Below are 18045 nucleotides of genomic sequence, written 5' to 3' on the forward strand. Positions count from 1 at the left end.
TCCGTGATTCCGTGTTGGAGGGTTTTTTTCCAAAATTAATGATAAAATTTCTCAACAAGTCAGTATTTCATTTACTCTGAGACAATGCTGAGCTCCTCCACTGCAAGGCTTCCACTCTGTGTTCAGCAACAGGAGGTGCCCTGAGAGGCTTCCCACGAGGGTAGAGACGAGAGTAGAGATCTTATCTCAAAAAACACATATTTAATCTCGAGAGTGTAAAAAAAAAAAAAAAGAGTCAACGTATCAAAAATCAAGTTTTTCTTGGAAACAGATATATTCTGATCTGCAGTGCTCCATTTACAGGGTTATATATTTTTAACGCGCACCTTCAGAACTTAAATTCTAACGTCTTGTTCCTTTGAGGGCTGGAATTATCCTTTCAAGCCTTACAGCTGAAGTACAAGTTTCTCATAGTGCTGAGAAGCAGGTGTGCTGTAACTGCTCCCAAGGACTTTGCTGTGGTTTTATCACCGTCTTCAGGAGACAGGCTTGATTTTCTGAGCTGCCAGCCCGCCCAGCCACTCAGCAACTTTGACACGCACCTCTTCAGCGCCAGAGTTACGAGGCAGGTTCCGTCGCCTTGAATTGGCCTCGCAAGAATCAAAAGGTGTGCCCCCCACTCCTTGCAAGAAGACACGCAGGACGGGCATAACTTGAACTTCCCACTTCAATGAATAACAATTCCCGAGTCTGGAGCAAAAGCAACGGCTGAGGTCGGAACGGCCAGACCACCATGCTCAGGGAGATTTTTGTCTTGATCCACTGCCGCTCAGAAAAACTTGTACATCTGTTCCCACAGCTAAAAGTTGCTGCTCCGATTTGTTAGACTGGCCCCCAGCTAACCCATTTCATGGGAACTGACTGCTAGTACATCTGATTGATGGTTTTAAAAGGCTCTGAGCAGCAAGTGACCCTAGGTTATTACAGGCAGGCAACTTGCTTCTGTAACATTATCCCTTAAGAGGGAGATCAGAATATACTGAGACTGCTCTGATTTCTTCTTCATGTATTTACTCTGCGTGTAAATGTAACTGATTTATAGTAGGAATATCTAGTAGATCTACAGCAACTGCTATTTATAATCCCTAATGCAGGAAAGCCAAGTCTCTTTGATTTGCTACACCACGTTGCTACACGAGGTATGCCTGTCCCTTGGAAAGGGAGAAGGCACAGTCAGACCCATGGGCTATTCCTCAAAAAGGGTCGAAAGGATCTCTGTCTTCTTCCATGGGGAAGTGTGTTTCTCTAGAGGGTGAGCCAAGACAGAAGATCGTACTGCAGGGAAGTAATTAGTTATTTGTCTATTTGCCATTTGGAGAAGAAAACGGGAGGAAGGGAGCAAAATTTAAAGGCAGAACAGACAATTTCTTTGTTCCTTCAAAGTGCATGCTCCCTTAAAAACCGCTATGCTTCTCAAAGGTAACAGCATCTATATCTTCATGATCCCCGGACTGTAAAGATTAGATGCAAGTGAGGCTGCATCTCCCCACATTTAAGTAGCTAGCTGAATACAGGTTCCAGAGAACAAGGGTATTACGTTTTCCAGATCACGAGCCAAGAGTGTTTTTATGGGAAAATGCATGCTGCTGCACATAACACCCAGTGAAAGTTTTCCCAACACACAGAGCCTGTGCTCTCCTTGACACAATGGGTGTCTCTCCTGATGCTAAAAGACACAAAATATTACAGAATAAACAGGAAGATACTTACGCTGGTACTTAAACACTCTGCACTAAAAAAAACTGCAACAAAGAAACTCCATCACTGAAGAGATTACCAGAAAAAAAAAAAATTAAAAGGTAATCAAGCAGTCATTTACTTGCTTCACGAGGAGCTAGCTTACAAAGTAAGAGCTGTAAACCACAGGCTGTGCAGAACTCGAGAACCACATCTGAAGATACGCTGCCTTTTTCTCGTAAAGATCAGCAAACCATGAGCAGCAGAGAGCACGTGATCTTCAGGCATGCTGCGATGCCCTGCTGCTGATTTAAGGGCCTCTGCAGCAACTCCTGTTTTAGAGCCAATTAAAGGCAGATTCTGCATATTAGATGACCATGTTCCCCACCCAATTAGGTCTCACCGATGAAATCCAGGGACCATTATTTGGAAATCATGGATCAGCAGGTTGTTTTGTAAGAAGAGAAGGAAATTCAACAGAAAAGTTTCTGAAGACCTGAGTCCGTGGACTGACAAATACTCCAACTGTATCAGAGAAACTGACCAACATCCCATGATATTTTTGGATAAAGGACCACGCACATGCTGTGCACTGGGGGCAACTAGAAATGCGTGCCAACTCACCTGACCTGTCTGTATTCTACAAACTGGAAGCTGGTAAATTCCACTTACCCGTGTCTATCCTCAAGCTCCACTGCCACTGAAACTACCACTGCACGACATTGGCAGCACTGCAAATTATTTACTATTCCCCAGAATCCTCCACGAGCCCCAAGAGCTGTTTCTCCATCAACTCTGCCCATTTTAATCTGGTAATCAGTGACATTTCCCCTGCTTTACAACTGAAGCTAAAAATAGCCCCTTTCATTTCATAACTTCACAAACTCCATCACAAACGTGTTTTATGCAGCAGCACAAGCACTGGGAACAACCTGGGGTTACGAACAGCTGTGAAGAACTAACAGAGGATCAAAGTAAATTAGGCATCCCTCCCCTCTTCAGCAGGGGTGCATGCTTTGAATGGATGACAAAATACCACAAACTGGAAACTAACGCATCCTCTTTAAAAACACATTTCCAAAAAAGCAGTTAAAAACATTATTCATAGCTTTTTTTTCCCCCCCTCATAGTTTATTGAATGAAATGAAACAAAACAAAACATAGACAAACACAAAAAGTAAGATCCACATTCCTCACTCTCTTCTGTAAGGCAGTCCTTTACAACGAACAGCAAGGAGCTCCTCCGAGCACAAAGGCCAGGAGAGACCACAGTGCCACAATACCAGAGACTCTAAAGGGCAAGAATAATAAAATGCTGTTAGGCTACTTATATTTAAGGCTTAATTTTGCTGTTAAGAACTGAGATTCTTTTCCAAACTGTGTCAGGCCAGAAGTTCACCCTTCACAAGCCTCTCTGTCACAGCCTCACGAGAGGGGTGCACTTTGAATCTGGAATTCTCTCCTGCTACCTTTCTTTTCTAAGCTTTTGACTATGCCGTAGAATAAACACGTCCATCTCACACCTGGGAGACACTGCCTCTCTCTCCTCAAGCTTATTAGAGCTAGCACTACAGGTCATGAAGATAACCCTCCATCTGTTATGATAGCACATACGTGATTTTGTGCTATCCATGGGGTAACATTACCCAGTTAATCAAGATTAAAGTGTCGTTGTCCAGGGCTGAAAGTTCACAAGTAGCCACCCAGCAGTTGGCAAGGGAACCTGCTTCTGCGCCCCTTGTTCTCTTGAGGAGCTGGCAGAAGACCACTGCAAAAGAGCAGCAGTCTGCTGCTGTGACAGGGCCAGGCACCCTGAGAGGAATTAATGCCTTTCCCCCTCCCCATTCCTGCTTTTTCCCGAACTCACTGCAGCAGGCAGTTCACTCGTGGAGAGTGCCTCCAGTGGCGATAGACGGAAACCCGCAGATGAGGGTGATGCTTATAATCTCGCAGGACCAGCCTGACGCTGTAACGAAAGCAGATGTCATCAGCTGTGGCGTGCGGGCTGCTTACAGCATCCCACAGCTCGGGACAGGAATCTCTTTGTCTAAGAGCTGTCACAGCAAAGGGAGGGTGGGATGGAGACTCGGATCAAAGAGGATCAAGTGATAAAAATTAAGACTTTCCAATCACTTACTGCTTAAATTTGTTGGAGAGCATAATGAACTGGTTCTTTGAAAGCCGTCTGACATCAAAGAGACAAAGCGGTTTAAACTCTTCGTAGATCTGCCTTTCATTCAGCCCTGGCCAGCCTCGGACATGGACAACCAAGGCAGGGGGATGTTCGCAGGGAGTGTCTTTCCCAGAAAAATTCTGGAAAATGTACAACACCGAGACATATCTGAGTTCGAAAATACTACAGAAGCACTACTAATATAATCAGAAAATATGCAAGATGTGACACATAAATAAGACAGGTTGTACAACACAGCCATTGGTGTAAAATTATTTTTCTTCTGTCCCAAGACTCTTCTAAACATGAGTCATAAAAACAAACTGTCACGACTACCATGGAGAAACCACCAGAGAAACAGCAATGTAAACTGACTAATGCCATCTTACGGGATAACAATATGAATACATTTCACAAAGCAGAAATTCAACTCATTTGCCATTTTGAAAGGTCAGTTGTGTCATTTGTGTGATGACAACTTCTGCTAAGGTGCGCCCCACCACTGGTGGAGTTTTCTCCTCTAATGAAGCCATCAACTGGGCTACTGACCTACACACCCCACAAACTGGTCACAGACCTGCAATTCATACGCACAATGCTTGAAACACCACCTCGGATGAAATTCACTTTGTTCAGATACTCGGCTAACACGGTGAGATACTGAGAGAAAGAAGGATCGGCCTCCACTGCATCACTACAGCAGAAAACAAAATGGAACAAAGTTTTGTTTCTCCAGAGCTGCACTGCTGCACAGCGTCTCTGGAGGACAGAGCCCCTGAAGAAGCTCTTTAACTAGTGACAAAATAGGTATTTCAGATCTTGGTATCTTCTACAGAAGTGAAAAAGCTGCAAGCAAAAGGAAAGGATTTGAACAGTTGCCTCTTAGAACTTAACTGAAGGCACTGAATCATACAGATTTCAAAAATGGAAACTAATGGAAAATTCTTTGACCCATACCCAAGTGAACTGAACTTGAGAGGGCTTGTTCAAGGAGAAAGGAGTCATAATGCCATTTCCCAACCTCTGAGCCATCGCATGGCTCTTGATTTCATTTTTTAAATGTCAGCTTTGACATAAAGCTACTACTTTCAGATTTATAAAATAAAAATCTAATTAGAAGCATGCCATTTCCAGTAACACTTTCTCTTATCCAAAAGGAAGGCCAGCCTGCAAAACAAAAAGTCAGCCAGAGTGAACTGATGACTGTTTTCCGTAGGACTCATCCATGTAACGCAATTTTCAGTAAACATTTAAACATCACTCACTCTGTGGATCTGCACAGTAGCAAATGAGCTGACTTCAGAAGAACTAGAAGGAAGAATAATGAGGTGGCATTAGAACAAAGCTAAAGAAACATAACTAAACAAATGGAAAGCAAAAACTCACTAAAGTGCAGCTAAGTTACTAAGAGCAACAGACTGTATATAAACAAATATTTCTTAGTATCAGGAAAGGAATTGCCAAGTCCCAACAGAAACTCTGAAGAAGTGTTTAAGAAGCATTTTACCTGAACCACAGAGAAATGCATCATAGCCTGCCTCGTGAGGAGATTTCTTCTCGGCTGTAAGTGTCCGACAAAATCAAAAAAGGAGTAAACACCTTTAGCACGCTGTGGAAACTGCGCCACTGGATAATCCTAACATTCGTAAGATCCACTGTTCTGCTTTGGAGTTTTCCCCCCACCCTCAGCTCAGTTTCCTTCCTCACCCTGAAACCTTTACACCCCATAGGAAGTCTATGCTTCTACCATGCATTTTAAAATGATACTAACAAAAAGGCAGCAGTCACATGAATGGCTGAAAAGCTTAGCGACATGCACATGAAAAAAATTTAATTTTCACGAAGATCTAAACAAAATTGTGTTGTATACGTTATTGATGGTATGGGAACCATTTCAAAACACAGGAGACCCCGCGCTACAGGACACCATGCTGCCAGAAGAAGCCAGAGAACGTCTGCCTTGCAGCCAGTATCACACCGTGGACTGAACACAGCCTCCTGCGCACACAGCACCACTGACCCTGCATGAGCCACCGAGTTCCTGCTACTTTCTGGGACCCTCCCTGCCATTAGGTCCCACTATTTTCCATTCTAGGATCACTGTTTCCCACCTCCCTTTGCCCCTTTCAAGGGCTACCAACCCTTCACAGCCCCAAGTCAGGCTCAATTCAGCCCAACTTAATGAAAACGCCATTTGTGCTAGCAGCACGATGCAAACCTGCCCTGCATTACCCTCGGCAGCTACCAGGGACATGCAGAACACACGATGCTTTGGGAGCCCAGGCTTTGGGTCTGGACAAAAACATATATCGGCAGCTTGGTGCAAATTCAGCAGACCCACTGGCATTCACTCATGCTTTGCCTGTGGACATCCACAGAGTAAAGCAAAACCCTTTTCAGCTTTCTGGCTTTGAAGACTTGCTTAAGAACATACCATATCTTGAGCAGTCACTTGCAAGAGCTATCACTGGGCACGTTGAATCTTTGGGATTTAGGTTGCTGCGGAAGACAAGTGGATGTGTAAGATTTTTGTCTTTCCTCATTACGCTAGAGACAAGTTCTCTAGTGACCTGTGGCTTCAATTCAGAAAAAGCTACTGAAGACTTTAAAATGAACTCTAGTGGTATTCTATGAAAAGGCTAAGACACTTAGCTGAATAGTATCTACCAGTTTTCTTCCTGAAAACTAACCCTAAATACTTCCTCAGTCTCCTCCCCCAATCAAACCTACTAAGCAGCAAGTCTGCTCCAACTGCATTCAAAAAATTTGAACAGAACTAAAAATCAATGAAAAACTCCAAGGAAAGACATTGACTAGATGATTCTATTTGAACATGCAACTCTGGAAGACAGATTAATAAAGATACCCATGGAATGACTGAAATAAAAGAACAAATATAAAAACTCGTGAGAATCTGCAGTCTGAAATTGCTAAAACAAACAAAAAAACCCAGAATCCCAGTACTGGTTTTATAAGCACTAATTTTGCATCTCCTTCTTGGGAGCAGGAGTGAGAGGAAAGAGGTGAAATTTTCTTTTTTGTAGCAAAATTTACATGAAAACAATTTATCTGCAAAAGAAGTGTAAAAAAGAGAACTCTTCTACAACATCATGGCTGAGCTGATGAGATATCTACTCATGGGCTCCATTTGAACATTGTATTTGGCTACTGCTTTAGGCTCAGTGCAGCTCTTTTGGGGAGCTGGCATTTGAAATTTGAGTGCATTTTCTCAAAGAACTGAAATTCACCCATTTTGTAACATGGCACACGCAACATACAACTCGGAAGTTGTATGTAAGGCTGTCTGCTAGCCAAACTTCTGACAAGGAAGTAATAGTGGTACAATATGAGAAGTGACTTAGAACAAGTAATTTACTGCACAATTACTTTATAAGAAAGATGAGCAAATCATTTGCTCTTACATTTAGAAAGACAAGAAACCAGCTGAAAAACATTTGGGAGGAGGGAAAACATATGAACCTATGAAATGACTGACTTTGAAGTATCTCTCCCAAGAAAACAAAGGGATTGGTGAAGGCTTTATAGCCCATCACTTACCTGCACAAAACCTCATACACCTCCAAAAGATTAACTACTCGAGGAAGCGGACATTTCTATAAAAGAAAAACAATCAAGACAGACCTCATGACCTCATTTACTGGTACTGCTGATTCATTAAATGAGATAAAAAATCAGAATGTCTCAGGGCAACACTGAGAACCGGTCACAGGTCTGTAATCACAGGGCACTAAGGAAAGATATCCTCTCTTCCAAGTGAAAGACAAGCTTTAACTCCAAACAAAAAGGCCTGTGCATCTCACCTTCCAGATGGATTTTGTTACAGTCTTGGTGTCTATGAGGACAGGAAACAGGTTGTGAATGTTCCTTTTAAACTCCTCATAGCTTTCTGAAAGCAAAACACATGTGGAGAAAGACATCATAAAACCAAGGAAAAGCCAAGGGTATTTCAAATGAATAAGAGAGAGCTGAAGTCAGAGGAATGAAGCGCTGCTGCAGCAGTTAGAGCTCAGAAGAGGCAACTAGCACTGATGCTTGCTAAGCACTGCGGGTGGCTGGGGTGGCCAATGACCACTGTGCTTACTGTCCCATGCCCATTGCAAAGACAGCAGCCTGGGGACAGAAGCTATGTATACAGCATTACCTGGAAGGGGCTTGTAGAACTTGTCGTGAAGATGCATAAGGTCCATAAGCATGTTGTGTCCCACCAGGGGCTATGGGAAGAATATAAACATAACAGCACATTTTTGGAGCATGTTTTTGAAGGCTGCTCAGACATGATCAATTTTAGGCACGCTCAACAGCTGTAATCCTTTCCTCCAGTGGACAGTGTCCACACACGCTCATCCAAAAGTCATTCAGGCTGCAAAGCTCACAGGAGGACTACTGCTTTCAGGAAATCAGACTTTTGGACTCTCTAAAGAGGATGTTTTTTCAGCAGCATTTCAGTTTGAGTGGACCTAAGGAGCTAGCTGGATTCTCAGTTCAGCTGAACACTGGTAAAATCTTCCAGCAATCAGATTTATAGGCTCACTCAGAAGGGGAGGGACAGCCTTTGCAGTTCTACTGACAACACTGAAAGAGCTGAGTAATTTAATACAAATGACTACTTTATCTTTTATCATCCAGTGTAGCAAACTAAGAAGAGATGAAAATTGACAGTAGGGATGAGGTGTTTTACCTTCTTGGCTTTAACAAGTGTCTGGAAGAGGTTGGTGAAGCCCCGGGCAGACAGGAGAATGAGCTCCTTCCGGCAGTAGTCATAAGGAGAGTTCTCCAGAAGCTGACGATGCTGTGGACTCACTTTCCTCACCATTACCTGAAAAGAACAGTCATTGGGTACCTCAGCCTCCCATGCTAGTTGTATGTACATTGCTTACTGGGGCTCAGTAATGCTGAGGACAAGTTCAGCTACTAGGCTACAAAGGATGGAGAAATAATGCATTGTCTGGGGCCTCAGGACTGTCTCACTTCTCTTCCCTGTGGAGATCAGTGCTCCAGTAACAAAACAGACCTGCTCTAAGGTTGTCTTATTAATGCTTCTCTTGTTAAAAGGATAGTTCATACCACAGGTTTTTTCTGAGCACAAATTAATATAATTCAATTTAATTTGACAATGATACAGTAAGTTCATGGCACCAGAAAACAGAAACAAAGAGCAATCACACAAACTGAGTCCCCAAAGGCTATATTTCAGGCTGGGTAAATCTGTCACTCTGATGACACTGATTCTTAGACCAGAATAGGACTAATTAAAAAAAAAAACCACCATGAAAAAACTTCTGTAATGTACTTTTAAGAAACTGACTGGTATCATACTCATGCTTTCAGAAGTCCACAGACATAGGTTTAATTCAGAAAATATTGCACCAAATGTAAAATAGCAATAGCAAAGAGCGAACCAGCAAAACAGCAAGCCATATAACAGACAGAGTAAAAGTCTTCAAAGCAGCTACATGGCAGAAGTCAGCAAAGGAAAACCATAAAAAAAGGCTAAAAACCTGTACATTCTTGTAGAGGTATTGAAGGAGAGATCTAATAAAGTATGGAGACACAGAAAAGGTCCCTCTAGAAGTGGCCCAAAGACAAACATTTCCAGCCCAAGGTATTCTGTGGCTACAGGACAAACAGAAACCAAAGTTACTCAGTTTTCTGGATCCCTTTTCTTAGGATTCCAGAATCAACACTTCCCAGAACATTCCTTCTTCATTGTCTTCTCCTCCTCCTGGGCCCTATCATTAAAGGTACAAGCAACATTTCACAGTCCCTGCAAGAATGCCAGTCCTATCTGCCTAAAAAACAAACCCTCTTTTCAAAATGTCCACAGTTCCATCTCACCTTCTTGTCTCCCAGAGGCTGTGTCCAAACATTTTGGAGGGCCTTTCTCAGAACCAGCTGAACTTCAAACATCTGATAGCCTGAGAGGAAAAAAAAAAAAAAAAAAAAAGTAAAAACTTCAGAGCTGCACATACGCCAACTGAGGGAAACACATTTTTCTAGACAGAAAGACTGACGAGGTATTTCTCCCCCAGTGTACAGAAAGTACTCCTGAATGTATGATCTCAGTATATTACCATACATGATAACGGGAAAAAGAAACCAAATAAACCCAAACTAAAAAAAAAAAAAAAAAAAAAAGAAAAAGGTCACAGTGAGAATTTCAGACAAATAAGCTTTTGTGAGGAGACAGAGGAAAGGAAAAGACTACCTGAAAAGAAGAGGGAGAAAGGCTACTACTCTGAAAGAGACTGTCTGTGGCTTTGGAATGTTTCAGAGCAACACACCCAGGAGCCAAGCACAGATGAGAGGTACCAATGCTTTTTTACCCACAGCTGATAAGGAGCTAACACAGTCCTCTTCCGAACACCATGCAAAAAGACACCTTAATCAGTCTTATTGCTTACTTAAACAAATGTCTTTCTCGTCACAAGTGCTCACCATTGCCAGATGCCATTAAATTATCAGTATCATATCTTCTACAGCTGACACAGCACGCTCCCCACCCCCCGTATTTCACACTCTGCAAAAAAGCATCACCAGACAAAGCCTTAAATACTTTCTGTCCTTCCTAACCATTTCTGTATTTTATTCCCCGAACTAAAGGATTAAGATTTGGTTTCTCCGAACAAACATACAGACTATTCTCTGCTACAATTCCCTGTCCCTCAACTCCTCCAAAACAGCACAGAAATTCCTCTGCTCTGCTCTAGTGCTCTCAAAAGCTAACGCAAGTGGTAAGTGGCCTGTTTATCCCCACTGGCATGTATAAATGTCTCCATGGGGCTCCCTGTTGCTCCGCAAGAGAAGGAACAAGCTCTGAAAGGAGACCCGCCTTTCCCTTCTCCTTGTTGCTCCGCATGAGAAGGAACAAGCTCTGAAAGGAGACCTGCCTTTCCCTTCTCCAAGAGGAAGAAAACAAAAACCAGATCACCCAGGACTTAAAACAAGTCAGAAGTTGTCCTGATCCAGAGTAACTACAAATTCTTCAGCTGCTGCTCTGAAACGGCTCAAAATGGAAATCAGTAACCACAAAGCATGCTCCAAGCACACAGACATCCACTTCCACTACAGAAAGATCCACCATCCCAACGGAGCAGAAAAGCAGAGCCCAGAGACAAATGACTGACAGGAACTGGGGCGTAGACAGGGGCAAAGAGTTGTAAAGGCAGGATGAGCGCAGAGGCTTTCACTCTGAAAGGAGTGGTTTAACAGAACTGGCAGCAGAGGACAGTAGCAGCCCCACAGGTTCAGGAGAAGGGATGGACCCTTTCAGAGCCCACAGACGCCTAAGGGAGGCATCCTGTTTCATACCATTCAGGTCCTGCAGAATCATAGTCTCCTCTTCCTCTGCTGCTACTATCCAACAGGTCACTTCATCAATAGCCTTCTTCAGCACATCCCTGTCCAGGGCACTAAAGCAGCATCAGGGGAAAGGGGCAGAGTGTGAGAAAAAGCTCTTTACAGATGGAGCCTCATGCCTTGCTGTGGGAATGCAAAAGCACCACTTCATGACATTCACCCAGCTCTCCGGATTGAAGAAAGACAGAGGTCACAGGATGCAGACAGACCACAGCATGCTGGAACAGCTGGTGGCGAGGCATTCAGACCAACAGACTTTAGTATTTCTAGAAAATGTGATCTGAGTGACCAGATCGCTGTCAATACAGTCAGTACTGAGGATCCACCTCTCTGAATAACGCTCACCTGCTAACTTTTGAGCTACCCGCTAAGAGATGCCGGCTAAGGATCTTCTCCTGTACCTCATTCATGTACGGGATTCCATCTTTGAGGAACTGAGGGCGGAAAAAAATGCCAGGCTGGTTACTCTCCCCTGGACTTTCTTGCAGCAAATTAAGAGAATAGCAGGTTAGCCAGGTCTAAAACCGGCATATACTTGGAAAATGATGGTGTTCCTCATTCTCAGAATATCCTATTCAAAAATACAAACGGTAGGTAATCCAAGATGCATTCTTACATAAAGGAAGACACGTTTATGTACCGAGGAAAGACAATGATTTTTGTCAACTGTAATGAGGTTTTTTTGCTCTGCTTTTACCCTTCTTTTAACAAGATACTTCAAGTGTCAAGATATCATGATGCTTCCTGTCCAAAACTGCTAAACAGTGCTGTTATGTGAGGACAGTCTGAATTTTATGGGAAATATGGCAGTGCGTAAGATGCAGGTAAACTGAGACTTCCCTCCCTCCGTGGCTAGTAAGGACTCCCATTGAAGTCTGTTTAGTAACTCCTCAGCTCACCAGAGATAAGTTTTCTCTTTTTGAGGTGGCGAAATCTGCCTTAGGCTGACGAAGATGTGATTATTGCCTCTACGGCAGTTCAGAAAAAACAGCACACTCTCTCCCTATTGACAATGAACCACATGATGCATTCATACTTTAGCAAGGTGCTGTTCACCCCAGAAATGCAGCATTTAGGAATATTAATCCTAATTCCTGCTGCAATCGCACCGACTTCCTCTGTTGTAGATCACTGGCAGGGAGGTTACATACCTTACTATAGTCAAAGCCATAATGAGACAGGAACTGAATGCTAGATGCAGAGAGGGTGAATTCAACATCCGTAAGTCCCAACGTTGAGGGAAAGAGAAAAAAGTTGTACGAATGCACCACATACCTACAATGAAAAGAAAAACCTCTCTAGAAGATAATTACAAGAAATAACTCCTCCCAAGAAAATTCTATATAAAATCTCAACTGCACGGTCTTCATTGGAACAGAAAGCTACTTTTCCACTTACTTGTTTGAATTTTCGTTTGAAAATACTGCCAGCCCTGCAAGAGAGAAAGAAATGCCCACTGAAATGGCAACATTTAGCTGGATGTCCACAGACACTGTGAAAATTACAGGAGTGTGGGGATCCCCTGAAGGAGCATGTGTTTTCCATTCACCTGTGCCACAGGGCAAATCTTAACAGCAACAGTAGGCCATTCCCCAGCTCCCTGAGAGCTGAATAAAGACAGGCTTTTAAAGCTAAGTGGGAAAAGGAGTCAAGTGTGATTAAACAGCAAATAGATTGAGCAACGGGTGAAAAGAGCTGAGTTGGTGACAAAAATCTCCAACCATGCACAGACAGGTCTGTGAGTCCAACCACACCACAAGAGCATTTAGAAGGAGCGAGACACCACATAGGACTGAAATGTGTTTTTTTACTACTTAGGTTCTGTTTTTTTTTCTATTAATCCCTAAAAGGCACGTTAATACCTTACATAGCCTAAGCCTTTGAACAATATTTTAAACAATTTTGGAGGTGGTTTCTTGACCTTTAGCTTGTTCTTAATTATCAACCACCACGGGCCCTTTCTTAAGTTTTTTATTATTTTAGGAATATCTGAAATACTAGGCTTCATTTTCCTCTGGTAGTCCCCTTACACGCTATATAAAATGACACAGCCTTGCATAGGAGCTGCTGTCACCTACTTCTCGCTTGCATCCTCTTGTTTTAAAAGCCCTGTATTTGTGCCTGCGATCTTTAAATATGAACAACTTTTAGACCAGTAAAAAGCACATGGCCCACATGACTTTGCATTATTTTAATGGTATTAAACTTGAGGAGGGGGGAAACACCCTACCACAGCAAAGAAATGTCTGTAAGGAGTGAGTTAAGCCCAGAGATACCTGCAGGGCCTGACAGCTGGCCAAAAGCTGGTTACCACCAAGACCTCGGAGGATGACTTTCTGTGTTCTGACCAGCACTCACCGAGCTGCGTAACAGTGAAGCGCTGGACGCTCTGCCTGGCCTTCAGGTACCGCTCCGCTGGGGAATCGAACAGGCTACGGAGAAAACCGGGATTGAGGGAAAGGGGGGTGGGAAACAAGGAGGTTGGCAACGCGCAGGTGGTTCTCACAGAGCTCCAGCAGCAGCTCTCCCTCACACCTCACCTCCAGCAGCTTTACCTGGGCTGGTTATTTTGTGGGGAAATGGAATGTAAGCCAGTAAACTCCATATCGAGGGCTACCGAAGGAGAAAGAACACAAAATTAAGCCAGAAATACGAAGCAGGCGTTTCACCAGCATCAGGAGGAGGATGCCTGGAACGCCTCTCCTCGCCATACCTGTCAAACCCACTGGGCCCGCCTCACCCTGTGGCGTACGTCCGTCTGTCCCTGTCCCCCGTCCCTCGCCTCCCGAGCCCCCAGCCCACTGAGCCCAGGCCAGGGCCGCAGAAAGGGCCCGGCTCTGCCCTCCCGCCGCTGCGGTCTGCTGTAAAACCCCGCGTCTTCCCTGCTCTGTCACGCACCGGCGCCATTATCAGCCCGAACACCCCTCAGCGCTCGCCGCGACACGGCCTCGCCCCTCGCCGGGCAAGGCCCCGCCGCCCCGCTTCAGCGGGCAGGGCCCGGGGGCCGTTCCCCTTTCCTCCCCAGCGGCGGCTCACCCAGGAAGGCGGCGCGGCGGACGCGGCCCCGCAGGCGCGGCAGGCGCCCCTCGAAGCCCGCTGCCCCCACCTCCATGGCGGCCGGCACCGCGCTGCCCCCGGCCCGCCGCGCCTGCGCTGCTCCGGCCGGACCTCTTCCCCCGGCTTTAAACACCGAGACGGAGGGGCGGGGAAGGTTTGGAGGACGCAGCGCGGCTGCCTGCGGGGGCTCTGGCGAGCTGGCGGCAGCGGGCTGCAAGCCGGTGGCGGGCACAGGCCCAGGGAACCGGGCTTCGCGCTGCTGGCGGCTGGCGCGAGTGCACCTTCCCTCCTGGGTTTAAGAAATTAGACTGCAAGAAACCTGCAAAAATTAGTTTAAGGAATTCTGTCTTTTCACCAAGCTTAGCACATAACTTTAATAAAGTTCCGAACAGTGACATAAATTGACCCCATTCTGCTAAATTAGACTAGCTGTCTACGTGGATCAAACGTTTCAGAGAGCTCAGGTTAGAACAAACACAAAATAAAAAAAAAAAGAAATGTACTTTAAAATTATTGAGTTCTGAAGTAAATTCTGTTAGCCTGTCAGGTTGAGCTATAACAGTTTATTCTAGCCCTCAAAAAAGGTGTTGAAGATTTTAAAATCAAGAATGTGACACACTTCCACACATTTAAAATTATTTTATTATAAGATGCCATGTTCCAACTTTTTCCAGCTTTGGACTTTCACTGTGCCTGTATACATGCCTGAAGAAGTCACTGCTGTTCCCTGGGAAGTTTTCCCAACAGTCTCCATTTCACTGATAGATTCTTCGTGGCTCACGCAGAACGACACCACCCTCCTGCATCGCTTTTTCAAATTCCTGAATCTTGTTTAAAAGACAGAGAGACACAAGTAAGTACAAAGAAGAGACATCAGCACCAAAATATCAGCGGGGATGTGTTACATGGAGGCGCAGAGGTTACAGCCTCATTGAAACATAATGCCAGGAACTGCAGCTTGTCAGAGATACCCTTTCGAGCATCGCAAGAAGGGACTGTCAAGCCACATAAGAAAACTAATGGTGAAGAGGAGTAAAATTAATGCTTATAAAGGAAAAAAAAAGGCCAAACGAGTGTTAGGTGATGGGTACTTGCCGAGTCACAACGATATTCCCAGGGTATAACAGCTTTAAAGTTCACAAAGTTGATTCCTGCCTCCAAACAGCGCTGCGCCATTACACGGCCAAGGTTTTTGCAAGCTGATACTCCCTTAGGACTGTACAGGTGTCTCTTTATGGCCCACTCTCGGGTAGAGGCAGATACCACGACATCCCCATTACAGCGCTCAACGAAGGCTTCTACATAATGCTGTGTCCGCTCAAGCCGTAATCTGAGTGAACGAAAGAAAGCACATGGGCTGTGATGTCTTTTCCAGGTTTAAAGAGAGAACACATTCACACAGTTAAACGCGTGAGTGAGTCACTTCAAATAAAACTGAATGTACTGGAGCTATTAATACAATAATGATTTCTTAATACTGCTGTTATTATCTTATCTAGGTTTTTGGTTACTTTATTAGAACATAAAATAGGACTCATTTTACCAGTTCAACAGAGTGAAATTCCAAAAGCAACTTTTCACCACTTGCACAGCTGACAGTCCTACACCGCCTCAAGCCAGCACTCGCTCCAAACCACGCACTATATACCTGCACGGTGTAGTACGGGTGCTTATAGAATCATAGAATCCCAGAATGGTTCGGGTGGGAAGGGACCTTAAAGATCATCTAGTTCTAATGCCCCTGCCATGGGCAGAGACACCTCCCACTAGACCAGGCTGCTTGTGGGCTATATCAGGGGAACTGCTCCAGCAGAAATATAATCTTATATTTCTGTCTTTTAAAGGCTTCTGCTTACACAGCAGGTAACAACTTGTCAGAATCAGCAAGTGGTCAAGCAGTATTTCATAAACTGTGACACATAACCACAGAGTGTTAGGGGCAACTATTTTCTATTGCAGAAACAATGTAAGATTTCCACGTCTGAACAAATTGGACGTGGTTCTCCCCTCGAGAACAACAAAAACTTCCAAACCAACCAAAAAAACCCACTACTATGGTGCCTCAAATAAAATAACAATGCGTGGTCAGCACAGAACTAGGAGAATCCTAAGCTAAACAGTAATAGCAATACTACTGCTACCTTAGCAACAGATCTTCAACGCATATACTAACTTTCACGTGATGCTAACCTACTGTTCTCTGACAACAGAATATTGCTGTTAATTAAGAACGACTAAGGAAGCAACTGATTCAACAACCCCAAAATTTTGTAGAAGTTCCACCTGGTGGTTTTTTTTTTTTTTTAATTTGTTTTGGAGTCTTCATTTCTGCCAGTGACTTTCTGACTCACCTATGCCAGAATTCACGCTTTGGCCATGTTGTCTTCCAGCCACGCTCCTTTCTAGCCAGGCCCAACAGCTCCAAGTTCCGAGGATTCCTGTTAGTGAAGTCTGGGGCAACCACCTCATTTTCGCTTGTGTCCACTTCAGTCTCAGTTTTGAGATGGGCTGTAGTTGATGTTGATGCAAAACGAAGACCTTGAGGAAAGCAGGAAATACAACACCCCCAGAGTTAAAAAAAATATAGTGTGGACAGTAGAACAAATACAATACAGAATGATGCAGCTTATAAGAGTTAACAGGGCAAAATTATCTTTTTTTTTTTTAAACAGTAAATAGATTGATTACCTGAGCTCAACCTGTTTTGCCAATTTACGAGGTGAGCTGAACGCTAAAAATGAAAAGTGTATTAACTGTGTTTCAAACCCATGCATAAAATATAAACTCATAGGTGACTAGAAGATTCCTAGAATTAAGGCTTTATAAAATGCTGAAAGACACAAAGAACCAATAACAGCGCTACCAAATAACAAGCTAAAAATCTCAGATCCCGTCAAGTTGTTCGTCACTAATTAAGCTAACAAACACGGATTTGGAGTTAGGCTTGCGATCTCACTCTGCTACACAACTTTCCGGTCCATAGACGGGGAGGGTACCTCTGGCCAGAGTGACGGGCAGGGGGCCCTTCCTTGTCAGATCGCCCACCCCGCCCGGAGACGCGCCAGCAGCGGCCCCGTCCCACAGCCACCCCAACGGCCGTTACAAGCGGGAGCCGGGCACAGACCGGGGCCTGCGCACGACGGAGCAGCCCCACCAAGACACCGGATCGCCCTGGGAGCGGCCCTCCACCGGCAGCTGGGGGGAAGCTGATCCCTCCCCGGGAGAGGCCGCCGAGAGGCTGCGCTTACCCGCTCCACGAGCCTGGAGCCTGCCGGCGGCCAGCACCAGGCAGCCGCGGCCGCTCAGCGCCATAGGGAGCCGGTGCCCGCCACGGGCGGCTGTCACCTCCGCGCCGCTCAGGGGCACCTGGGCGCCGCCATCTTGGCTAGACCGGAAGCCGGCCTCGGGAGGACTTCCGCCCGCGGTTGATGACGTCACGCGGAAGCACTAACTTCCTCTCCCCACTCCCGGCGTGGCTGCGGGGAGGGCGCGGCTTTTATTACAAAGCAAAACGGGTTCCAGGGCGCCACAGACGGCGAAGGAGCTCCCGCCGCTGCGTCAGGCACAAGGGGCGTCGGGAGGCGCGCGGTGCCACTCGTCCTACTGCCCGCTCCCCGGCCGCCGCAGGGTCACCCTGAGCTCCTGCAAACCCCTCACCGCCCGGCACAGCTCGGCCAGCCCTCACCGCCGGGCAGCTTCGGGCGGCGGCACCCATCCCGCCGCGCCCCACTCCCGAGGTGGCGCGCATGCGCGCCGACCCC

At 45.3% G+C, this 18045-nt stretch overlaps 2 protein-coding genes across 7 annotated transcripts; both read right to left on the reverse strand.

The window, feature by feature from the left end:
• Window positions 1–227: 227 nt before the first annotated feature.
• Window positions 228–14364, reverse strand: PNLDC1 (PARN like ribonuclease domain containing exonuclease 1). 6 transcript variants are annotated; one of them, XM_054196785.1, is made up of 19 exons: window positions 14264–14364; window positions 13783–13840; window positions 13586–13659; window positions 12626–12659; window positions 12379–12418; window positions 11573–11661; window positions 11180–11280; window positions 9707–9786; window positions 8550–8687; window positions 8013–8082; window positions 7672–7757; window positions 7409–7464; window positions 6285–6349; window positions 5358–5411; window positions 5116–5158; window positions 4445–4544; window positions 3815–3990; window positions 3545–3643; window positions 228–2968 (listed from the first exon to the last, which is right to left on the reverse strand). In XM_054196785.1, exons 1-19 carry the CDS (start codon window positions 14337–14339, stop codon window positions 2896–2898), a joined length of 1512 nt encoding a protein of 503 aa, XP_054052760.1. In that variant the 5' UTR covers window positions 14340–14364; the 3' UTR covers window positions 228–2895. The 6 variants fall into 6 exon arrangements, 5 of the variants coding, with proteins under 5 accessions (XP_054052760.1, XP_054052758.1, XP_054052759.1 ...); XM_054196783.1 differs by having other exon boundaries at window positions 12379–12502; XM_054196784.1 differs by having other exon boundaries at window positions 12379–12502; window positions 14126–14351.
• A 544-nt stretch (window positions 14365–14908) lies between these two features.
• MRPL18 (mitochondrial ribosomal protein L18) lies at window positions 14909–17996 on the reverse strand. The gene is made up of 4 exons (XM_054195455.1): window positions 17533–17996; window positions 16636–16822; window positions 15380–15614; window positions 14909–15111 (listed from the first exon to the last, which is right to left on the reverse strand). The coding sequence occupies exons 1-4, from the start codon at window positions 17594–17596 to the stop codon at window positions 15040–15042; spliced, it is 558 nt and encodes a 185-aa protein (XP_054051430.1). The 5' UTR covers window positions 17597–17996; the 3' UTR covers window positions 14909–15039.
• Window positions 17997–18045: the final 49 nt, after the last annotated feature.

Source organism: Rissa tridactyla, chromosome 3 (genome assembly GCF_028500815.1).
Source record: "Rissa tridactyla isolate bRisTri1 chromosome 3, bRisTri1.patW.cur.20221130, whole genome shotgun sequence".
Lineage (NCBI taxonomy): Eukaryota > Metazoa > Chordata > Aves > Charadriiformes > Laridae > Rissa > Rissa tridactyla.